The 12,267-nt window shown below is 26.0% G+C and overlaps 1 protein-coding gene across 1 annotated transcript in view; it reads left to right on the top strand.

Annotated features, from left to right (window-relative positions):
- LOC108750162 (sodium/potassium-transporting ATPase subunit beta-2-like) overlaps positions 1–7,595 on the top strand; it is a 16,102-nt gene extending 8,507 nt beyond the window's left edge. Inside the window, exons 2-7 of the mRNA XM_018489439.1 lie at positions 2,732–2,872; positions 3,062–3,178; positions 3,721–3,902; positions 4,495–4,596; positions 5,572–5,743; positions 7,067–7,595. Of these exons, the coding sequence (XP_018344941.1) occupies positions 2,732–2,872; positions 3,062–3,178; positions 3,721–3,902; positions 4,495–4,596; positions 5,572–5,743; positions 7,067–7,179 (827 nt within the window). The 3' untranslated portion in view covers positions 7,180–7,595. The remainder of the gene's footprint in view (positions 1–2,731; positions 2,873–3,061; positions 3,179–3,720; positions 3,903–4,494; positions 4,597–5,571; positions 5,744–7,066) is intronic.
- Positions 7,596–12,267: the final 4,672 nt, after the last annotated feature.

Below are 12,267 nucleotides of genomic sequence, written 5' to 3'. Positions count from 1 at the left end.
ATATATATATATATATATATATATTAAAGATCATGTAAATGTGACTGTAAAAAACTTTATTTTTGAATTAACAAAGTCGTGGCTTATTTCGAGCTTATAATTAGACTGACTTTAAATTAATACAATTAACATAACAATTTAGGTACTATATAATAATCTAAATACAATTAATAAAATAATTAATAAAGAGGAGGATATACATTTAGTATTTCTTTTTCTTTCTCGTTCTATTGTATCTATTTTTTATTTCTGCCTCTCTTTCTCTTTCACAGAAATTATTAAAACATAGTGAACCAATCAAAAGTGGCTTTCTCATGTTCAGACTTTTATTAGAAAATCTCTACGTGTAACGCATGTTTAGTAATTCTCCTGCGAAAAGCAACACCTAGATATTAAAACTGAGATAGGATACATTTGTTACGTTATAACAAAAAACTATCATTTGAATACTTTGAATGTGGCGTACTTGCACGTAACACATGTTGTTATCATTCTAATGTATCACGCTGTGCGATTATGTTCATTATGCAAATGAAAATAATGATACGATGAAAAAGTTATCACGGACGATTCAAGAAATCTAAGCTAAAGCGCTTAACGTCGACACTCGAGAGAGATATGATAAGAGAGTAGCTCGAAAAGCGTTTGCTTGAAAGTCCTCAATTTCAGAGACATAATAGACGCCGTATATTCATTATCAAATGTCAATTAGGAACATTCCATCTCTTTGAGACACTTCAAAATAATTTTATTGTTTTTTAATAGTAAAATTAATTATGATTCTTAGATAAAAATAATAATAATAAATGATAATAATTAAACATTAAAGTTATCATAAATTTGTTTTTCCTAGATATTTTCAATCTTTATATCTTCATCATAAAATTTTGAAGAATTATTAATGGCAAATAAAAATACTCATATTATATATTTAAAAAAATCTTGTTATGTTGATTAGAATTCTGATTCAACCCGAAAGATAAGAAATCAGATATTTATAAATATTACAACTTTAAATACAAAGCGCCTTCCCGGTCCGAGTGTTAAGATGTTGAACTACTATCTAATATACATTCAATTAAATTGAATTAATATTTCAGAAATAAATTGAGAGCCGATGAAATTATCGGATTCACACAATCAATCTGAAACAAATAATCCCCCCAAATTCTCCCAAATCTTAAAAAACTGTAATAAACTTATTGCGAAAAATATTGCCTCGGCCGGGAGTCGAACCCGGATCTCTTACATTCCATGTGAGCGTCCTGAGCCTTTAGACTACCGAGACCTTAAACTTGGGGGGATTATTTTGTTTCAGATTGATTGTGTGAATCCGATAATTTCATCGGCTCTCAATTTATTTCTGAAATATTAATTCAATTTAATTGAATGTATATTAGATAGTAGTTCAACATCTTAACACTCGGACCGGGAAGGCGCTTTGTATTTAAAGTTGTAATATTTATATAGACTGTCTTGTTTCCAATCATATTGCAGATATTTATAGTTAAATTTATCAAACGTCCTAATCAAGAAAATTAAAATTTAGGATAATTAAAATTTTGATTTGTATGATCAGAATTCGTTTTATTTGTATTTTTTGTTGATACAACTAGAATTATTTTTCTCAGTAACACTTTTATTTATAAGTCTCGTATTACTCGGCTGCATTATAATTGAATTAAAATTTTCAAAGCAGATTTATTGTGAGTTATAGCATTATTGATTATTTGAAATGTTTATCCAATCTTTTTCTAATGTCTCAGAATAAATTTTCACACAGCCATCTTTATGCTAGATAACTGGAGATAAGAGTAGATAGAGAAAAGCAATATTCAACAATTCCACATTACATGCAAATTTAAACGAATCTTTTTCTTCAAAATATATCTTTTTGCAAATGCATATAAAAATTACCTAAATAATAAATAAATTTTTAAACACGTACGTAATATAATTTTTCAACATGTACGTGATATTCAAATGCTGAAACATCCAAGTATTCTACGGATCTAATCTTCAAAAAATATTTCAACTTTTTCTGGAGTTAATAACAGTATGGTGCGGCAGTTGGCTGCTATCATTGTGACCCACGTTGCTTCTGAAAAAGAATCTATATTTAGAGCGTGTGCTGGCACAGTGCCCTGTGCTTTAAATATTTTCTGTTTGATCAACGAAATAATGAAAATTTTCGTATCTGTGTGGTTGCGTAAGTGACCGAGATAAGCAGGCATCATAACGCCAAACTATGAGTTGAGATCTACAGGGAAAAAAATGTATGGGAAAGAAAATGGGCTCATACGTTAGTTACTCTCACATGATTTTTGGGCACACACTCGTATTCGCACGCGATGAATATTTGGATCATGCAACAGCGCTCAAATACGTCAATGACGAAAGTATAAATAACTGATAACTGATTCCTCTCTCTTTTTTCTCATAAAATTATGAAAATGTATCAAAAGTAACAATTCTTGAATGAAAGAATTTCATGTTTTTTGTATATCGTGTCAATTTTTTTTAATGCATCAAAAAATTGTTAAATTTTAAAAATCTATCATTTTAAAGGATTTTTATGTTAATCCGTTGATCATTTGTTTAGTTTAGTTCATTATACATTTTTACGTAACAGAACTTAGCATAACCATAAATGTTCTTCTTAACGTACAGAATACAAGGAAACTTGTAAAAGACGATAATAATCTTCTCTCACGGTTTTGTATTCCTTCAGGCATAACTCTTATGTTCTACACTGTCTTCTACGCTGGGCTCGTGATACTTTTCAGCATTTGCATGAAAGGCATGCTGGCCACATTGAGTGACGAAAAACCTAAATGGACCTTAAGTAGCAGCCTTATAGGTACTAATCCAGGTAATTATTCGCTCCGACATGTCTAAAAAGTTATATTATAAATCAATCTGATTATTTTTTATTTTTAATATTACTTTTTAACAATATATTTCAAAAAATCATGTTATTTGATAGAAATAATTATTTACAATACAATGCTTGAATTAACTCGTTTGAATTTTTGATTGCGTTTGTCAATGCAATCATCAGGGTTGGGATTCCGACCGATTTCGGAGAATCCCGATGAGAAATCACTTATTTGGTACAGCGCATCAAATGCGACTGATATACAAAAATGGACGCAACGCTTGGATAAATTTTTGGGAAGTAAGTAATATGGAATCTACTGACTTATTTTCAATAATAGCATTGTTGTTAATTCATTAGTGTCATTAACATATTAGTGTGAGTGTGTGTGTGTGTGTGTGTGTGTGTGTGTGTGTGCGCGCGCGCGCGCGCGCGTGTGTGTGTGTATACATATATATATATATATATATACACGCATGAAATACTGATTATTAGTAATACATTTAAAAAGAATTAAATTATTAAAAAGATATTTACACATCCAAAAGAGCTAATTCTTATTGCAATAGAAATATGATTAATACTTTTCCAATTTTGTTAAATTCAAATTTAAATTAAATTCTCGAATTTCCCTTTTAATTTTCGTACTGTTATATTATCTAGAAAATATAAATATCAAATATAAATGATATTTAAAAATATATAAATATCATTTTAATACATTTCTTCATATATTAAAAAAAATTCTTCTCACTTTTCTGCCATCGTTAAAACAAATTTTCATTCTTTTATGTTATGAATTAATCATAATCCAATCGTGTTTCTATTATTTACTTAAATAGACTACATCAATCCATCACTTTTGCCAAATGGCGGTAGAAATCAACAAATCTGCAGTTATAACAAGCCGGCAAAACCTGGTAACGTATGTGCAGTCGATGTAAATAATTGGGGACCATGTTCTCCGAATCAACAATACGGTTTCAATAATTCGGCACCTTGCATTTTCATTAAACTTAACAGGGTAAGACAGCAATACACGCATAAAATTTTTTTTGGTAAATCATATCATATAAGATTGGAATGAAACGAATTTATCCATTTTTGATAAGATAATTTCTTAATTATCGTAAAAAAAAAATCGATTCTGTCGAGAACATTTTCGAGAATCCTAATACTTTCGAGAATCTAAAAATATTGCAACGTTTGCAGAATCCGTATAATATATTCAGGATATTTCTGTGTGCGATTAAGATAAAGCAATCTAACAATAGCCGTATCTAAAACCTAAAAGCGGTATACGATGCTTATTTTCCTGCTGGATTGCTAGCTGGATTAGAATCTTACTACCATATTGGCTGCGCCAGCATTACAGCCAAAAGCTTAAGAAAAATTATATAGAAAAAAATTTTTCAAAATTATTAAGCTTTTTTAATGTGAAAATTGTATCATGCTTACTTATACCCAACGAAATATCATATACCTTATATCTACGTTTTGATTGTTACAACGTTACATGTACAAATTTGTTTAATAGAGATAATAGCTTGTGACACTTTATGTAGGCTATCCTGTATAAGATTTCTTTTAAAACTTTTTAAAACGTTATTTTTCAGATATACGGATGGATTCCTGAGTATTATAACAATTCTCAGACTTTGCCTCCTGATATGCCAGAGAACTTAGTCAAATATATAAAATTAGTCGACGCTTCATGGGTTAGTTAGTCGGTCAGTCAATTATATTAGTCGATAAATTAAATCTGGATTGAACGAAGATCGGAAAGAAAATTCATCATTTAGATTCGCAACCCGTATTGGTACTGTCTATGAATTCTCTTAGCGTTTCTCAACGCTAATTTAATTTCATATTTAAAGCTAAAAATAAACAAACAAAAATTCAAATAGAAATTCATTAAGAAAGGATTATTTGAAATTATTTTTCGAACTTGGTAATAGAACGGAAAATTATAATAAGAAAAGTATAACAAGAACATTCAATAAAATAGAATACAACTCATTTTTATCCTCGTTGATTAGTTTTCGTATTATCTGTTTATTTAACAGTCAAACAAAAATAAAGATTATGGCCTTTGTTAATTGTATATATTTTGTCTGTATGTGCATACTTGTGAGACTTTTCGATCTATACAAATACATAGAACTAGAAATTACAAAAATTATTGTCTTTTATTCAATTTCTTCGTTCTGTACTAATGTTGCGATAACTCTTGTTATACGAAATATTATATGTATGTACAGATATTATACTATTGGTGTTCATATAAAATATTTTTTAAACGTTACATAATAGCAGATGTTTATACATAATATAGCATAAAAATAATAGAGAATATCTTTCTTTGATAGGCAAAGTGTAATTAGATTAATTTAATAGATTTAATTTAAAATAAAATTCAGTTTTAATAAAAAAAATTTTAGTACAAAATATATAAAATAAATGTATAGCATATATTTAATAATAATTTTTTTTAAAGAATATTATCTAAAAATATTATATTTCTTTAATATGCTGTTCAAAATTTAAAGGATCTCCAAAAAACTTGAAAATTTGAACGAAAAATTCAATTAATTGTTATTTACAACTGTACCTTTTTGAGGATTTTTTCGTGAAATTTTAAATAAAATTGTGACCTCACATAATATACAATTCATATCTTACTCACATTGCAGCTAAATACCGTATGGGTATCTTGTAAAGGAGAAAATCCTCACGACCGAGAAAATATTGGCGAAGTGAATTATTATCCTAAGGGACACGGTTTTCCAGGATTCTATTATCCATATGAAAATATTCCTGGATACTTAAGTCCAGTCGTCGCCGTTCATTTTGTTCGACCAACAAGTAAGTTAATACTAATTAATATCAAATATCTTCTAATATGATAAGAATGAAAAACGGGATTGTTTATTTTAAAAGATTACAGAATGCAAAAAATCTCCAATCACGGTAACTTTAAATTTTCGTATAATATTATATTTCGTATAATATATTTTATATAAATAATATTATATTATAAAACAAATTCGTTAATACTTCTGGCTTTTTAAAAAATTTTCGTTTTTGTATTAAGATGCTACAAATTCTCTCTCTCTCTCTCTCTCTCTCTCTCTCTCTCTCTCTCTCTCTCTCTCTAAAATATTTCCGAATGTATTAAGCAATAGTTAAATTTATCGGAATTTTTCACAATATAAGTTTTTTTCTGATTTTCAACGTGATATACAAGTTAAACACGTATTGTGTATAGATAAACAATTTTTTTTATTGAAACTACCAACACCGACTGGTTCATGTGACTTGTAAGCAAATGACACACTCCAGATGAAACCGGTAAAAGCCGGTGTGTTGCAGCACGTATCGGTCGTCGAAAGGTGTCATCGGCCTGAATGCTCACTTAAAGCTACATCATGGTTTAATTTCGTCCTGTTTTAATAATCTTCCGTGCAAAATCGTAAATTTTTTTAAATATCTAAAATAACATATCTAAAATAATATGTATGAAAATTATAACAATATTTTAGATAATATTAAAGATTTCACATATTATTTCATACATTATGCCGTAGTGTACTTTTATCTCTGATTGACTTAACCATGATCTTTATTATTAAGCAAAGTAATAAAATATTATACATTGTTATAACTTAATGAATTATTAAAATTATATACTTATTTAAAAGATTGTTTAAAGGACGTTAAAAATAAATCATTTTATGCATTTTTGGAAATAAAAAATGAATAAAATGCATTTTATTATAAATATGAATATTATCTAGTGTGTCGTATTTGTATTTAAAAATGATTTAAAAGTACGATAAAATGCAAAACAATTACAAAATCTTTAGTAAGTGTAATTGTACATATTTGAAAATCATTAGGTCGTGTCTTAAACTCGACAAGAAGAGAATAGACTGCTCAATGCTGCACTATTAAGTATTCAAAGTTATAATTTCATTAAAACTTATAATAAAAAACTTAATTTAATAAAATATTCTGAATTTGCCTGTGAAAAAATTTAAAATACATTCCGAGTAGCACGAGATATTCGTTAAATATTGACATTCATTAGGGATATATTAGACCAATATTAAGCCAATAAATAATGCTACTACGAATACAAACGTACTCCATGAAAAGTTTCATTCTAAATCAAACTTTTTTTTGTAGGAAACCAGATCATCAACGTAGAATGCCGAGCATGGGCGAAGAATATCGAATACAGTTCAATTAGATCCGAAAAGAAGGGTGCAGTTCACTTTGAACTGATGATCGACGAATGATTGTACGTTACAGTCGTGGAGATCGTCCTCGACGCATCCCATAGTTTTATCATATTTTTCGAATAAGAAACCGTACACGAAACAAAAGATCCGAATGTACATTAAATAGTACTTCGTATCTTCGATCACGATAACAGACAATCGCTCGTGCCTAGAAAAAAACAGTAGGTTAATAAATTTAAAGATATTGCTCACATATGTAATTAACCAATAGGAATTCCTGCTTATTGAGCCACTAGTTTGAATTTTTAATCTTAGAAAATTTTTGTTGCTTTAACAAAAAGAATGTTTTTTGTAGATTTACAGGTACGTACAAACAAGATACTAACCATGGGAGATATATAGAATATGACTTTCGTTCAACGAAAACGTTTCAAATTTATAGCGTCATTCATATCAATCACTACATAATTTTTAATATTAAAAACTTATTACTAATTAAAAATTGAACAAATGACGTATACTGAAAATCTAAAATTTTACTATAAATTTATTTTTTAAATATTTATTATCTTTGGCTCCCTAAAAAATTTAAAACTTTGAGAAATTTAAGCTAAAATAAAGCTAAATTAAAATTTAAATGTTTCAGGAAAAGGGGATTTAAAAATGTAAAAAAAATATTCTATGAACGAACTATGCGACGCAATAAATTAGAGAAGTTCTTCTCTTAAGTTCTTCTCTTAAAACAAAAATTTTTTAGAAACTGTAACTTTGTCAAAAATAATTGCATTGAGATTTGTAAAAAATATTGTTATAAAGTTTAAGTTACATTACTGATAGACAGATGTAAATTTATTGTTTCCCTAAAAATCATAAACGCTATTTACAATTTTGTATTATATTACATAGAAAAAACTTAATTTAAATGTAAACAATAAAAAAATCTTAATTTAATTTTAACTTAATCTAGCTTAATCTAATAAATAATATAAAATATAATTAATTTTAACCTACTCTAACATATTCTAAAGAGCGTACATAAATACATTGATCTATTCGCTTTCCAATTACCACAACTTTAAACCACGCTCAGATTTCTTTACAATACATATATTATACATAAAATAACGATCTTTATAGCAATAAATGTTCTTTGTTAATTTATTATGCTGTAAATTTAATATTCATATTTTATTAAACATTTTATAATAAAAATATAAATGCAAAATGTATTTTTATTCATTCAATTTGAAAATAAGAACTGATAAATCGATAATGCTATAGCACACTGTTATTTTTGACAATGATGATAATTTTTAATATACAATTTTTATTGAAAAAATTATATTTTATATTATTTTATAACAATGTATGAACTATTAATTATACAGCAATCGTTTGTCGAGCATTCATTAATTCTTATACTTCTTTATTATTACACTGATCTCAATGCGATTATTTCGACAGTTACAGCGAAATTTAAAAGTTCTTTTAAAAAGGTGTGATTATTTATTCTTTCACATAATATAAAAGTTTTTATATTCCTGATGAAAAAAATTCTTATGATATTTCATAATATTATTAAAAATTACTCACACTTTAAATTTATAAAAATTTCTAGAAGTACTTTAAATGTCTTCAAATTTTAGAAGCTTTCTTCAGAAATCATGAATTTAAAATTTTATAATATTTCAGAATTCATACGTGCATATAAAAAATTTTAGAAAAGATTTATTTAATTCTTTTAAAAAGTTATAACTTGTATAAAAGATCTGAGAAATTGTCTAAAGAATTATAATTACAGAAATTCTGAAAAATTCTGAAACTTATAATTATAGAAATACTAAAAAATTATATGAAAAGTTATAAGAAAATTTTTCACTAAAGAGTTTTAATAATTTTGTTTAGTATTTGAAGATCTATACACACACAGTATCAAAAAATATTAAATACGCATTTAAAAAAAAATTGACAATAGATCATAAAAAATATAACTAATTTTCGCATTAAAATATTGTTTTAAAAGTGAAACATGCAAATTATATAATTATTTTTGGAGTATCCTATATACCTCTTACTATCCTATTATCTTGAATTATTTGTACGTATCACTCTTAGAATTAAATAAGCTATACCTAGATATGCTCGAATTGTCGATATGAATAATTTACTTGCAAAGCATCCTGGTACTTATCAAGGTGTAGGTGTAATAATATAAATTGTACAGAATGAAATAATGTCGCGTTCTATAATAATTATTTTTTAAATAAACGACAATGGTGGAAAAATAACTCGACGTACAAGTACAAACGTCTTTTTATATAAGTGCGAGCATTGTGTAATTATTAATTTATTCGTTGCAATTATATGCTGATGTTAATTTATTATTCTTACTCCTTGACTCCTCTGTAAGTTTATTCTGTATGTCATAGATTCTATAAGTAAATTATCCAAGAATAATGTTCTTACATATATTACGGACATTTGCAATATTCAATAAATTATTTAAGTTTTAAAAACCGGTAATCTATTAAAAACATTAGGTACACATATATTATCCCACGTCAGCGATATTTATATATCCTTCTTACATAAATGAGGATTTTGGGATTACGCACATCAATGATATCTGTTTGACAATATGACAAATCATTTAACATTTTTTTTCTTCCGTTTTGTCACAAAACTTTTTAGCGTTAATATTAAATTTTCATATGTACCTATTATATATATAAGTATTTTATATAGTATAGAAACGCATAAATAGCGGATTTCTATTTTATTTATCAAGAATAATGGAAAACAAATATTTTTATGTACCACAGCTAAACCGATTAAAAATAAAATATGACAAAACGATGAGAAAGTTTGAGTAATCAATAATATGTTGCGCATATTATTATGATATATTATGATATATTATTATATATTTCGCATTTTATTATGATGTATTTATGTTAGTGTAGAGTAAAAAAATCGATTCTATAGTTGCTGTTATTCTATACTATGTAATAAATATGACTTTTATCATTTTGAGAACATTACTTTCCGATTAATTTTCGCAACATCAGTTGCGAATATATTAGTCGCAGGTCGATTCACGTTTTCCATGCTCGTGAGCATCATTTGTTCTTATTTAATCTTAATAAAAGTATGAAAAATAATTCCAAGAGCGCTGCGAGTGTGAATCGGACCGCGGTCATTATTTTCACTTATACAATTTAATAATAATTAAATAATCTTTAGTAAAGAAATGAATCAAAAAATTGAGAAAATTGTTTAATTTTCCTTCATTATTAATTAAAAATTATGCTCAAATAATTACAATTCTCGAATTTATGTAATACATGAATTGTCCGCTATTGTATGGATTCCGAGAGAAAGCTAAAATTTATTAGCTGCCATTTCTTAAAAATATTTCCACGTATAGATTTAATCGCAAATAAATCGCAATTACATAATAAAAAACAAATTGATATCTATAAATATCTCAATATCGATTAAACTAATATTTATTTTGTCATTAAACCTACCATTAAGCATAAGTCATTTAATCATTACGCTGACATTTTCTTTGAGTCAAGCCATTATATTTATTTCTATATATTTCGAATCTATGAACACTATTTCTCTCCTTTTGTTTAAAGAAAAGAAAATTATCTTATTTCTAAAATAATTTTTACACATATAAACAATATTTTAAAGTCGAAATTTAATTAAAATTTAATTAAAGAAATAAGAATAAAAATAGGGTATATCAAAATTTTTTCTTGTTTTAATTTATACTTTTTATATTATATTTTATTATTGAAAATCTGTTTTTTATTATAAGCAATATAGGCGAACGATATAGCATCAATTTATCAAATTACATAAAAACGTTTTAAGTCTGCATTTTATCAGATTTTTTAAATATTTACACAAATACTATGATTAAATATTTTAAATATTATCGTGTTTGATATACTTGCCAAATTTGTTTTAAATTCATTATTTGTAAAAAATATTTATACGATTACTATCTATTTCGCGATCCTTAATTTCTACTTGACAAAATTACTGACGCGTTCCAGTAAGGTAAAAAATATAATATTACCTGAGAACGTATTAATTTCTATAGTGTCATTTGAATATTAAAAAAGTCTTCAAAGTTGCTCGCCTGATTATAAAAAAATCTATCCAGCTAATATTATATATATATGTATATATGTATATGAGTATATTAAATAATTCCAAATGAGATTCTTTTATATGCTATTATGTTGGTCGATTTTTATATGTATAAATTGCGCTTATGAGCAAAGGAAGGCACGCGTAAATAATTGTAATTCTTTAAGATTTAATTATTCTACTCTTTCATTCGTTCTCAATTTTCAATTGCACAAAGGCGAAATAAATTCGCGCTTATGAGCAAATGAAGGCACACATCCCTGGCGAAAATTTTTTTAGAATTCTTTATATAATTTTTTAGAATTTTTATCAGAATTCTGTATCAAAATTTTTCAAAATTCCTGTATGATTTCGGAATTTTTTAGACAGTTTATCAGATATTTTATATAAATGAAAATACGAGAAATATTAAAGAAATCTACATTTTTTCTAAAATTTTTTATATATGTGAATTCTGAAATATTCTAAGATTTTTTTTCATTCTATAATTTTGTTCTATAATTAAAATTTTTGAAGAAAATTTATAAAATCTAAAAAAAATTTAATTTTTCAGAAATTTTTATAAATTTAAATTTATATAATAAGTTCTTAAACATATATTATGAGATATTGTGAAAAATTTTTTTCACCAGAGATAGAGAATTATAATTCTTTGAGATTCCATTGTTTCATTCTTTCATTTCTTTCCAATTTTCATTTATAAAGAGGCGTATTAAATTCATAAAAAAATTTCTTTTATCTGCAAATATGCAGCTCAACGAGAATAACGGCATTATAAAATAATATATTACAAACACACAAATTGTAATTAGCGATACTAATATTTGGAATACTATAACATTAATTTTTTCATGCAAAAAAGATAATTTTATGAATGACAAGAATAATAAAACTATTACATTCTTAGAATTCTTGGGAAATAAATAATTACTAATTTAATTGACAAAAACCTAAAAAATGACATATGACATGGTCGTT

Source organism: Trachymyrmex septentrionalis, unplaced genomic scaffold (assembly GCF_001594115.1).
Source record: "Trachymyrmex septentrionalis isolate Tsep2-gDNA-1 unplaced genomic scaffold, Tsep1.0 scaffold330, whole genome shotgun sequence".
Taxonomy (NCBI): Eukaryota; Metazoa; Arthropoda; class Insecta; order Hymenoptera; family Formicidae; genus Trachymyrmex; species Trachymyrmex septentrionalis.
Note: the sequence above shows the minus strand (reverse complement) of the source record. Positions and strands in the feature narration are given on the sequence as shown.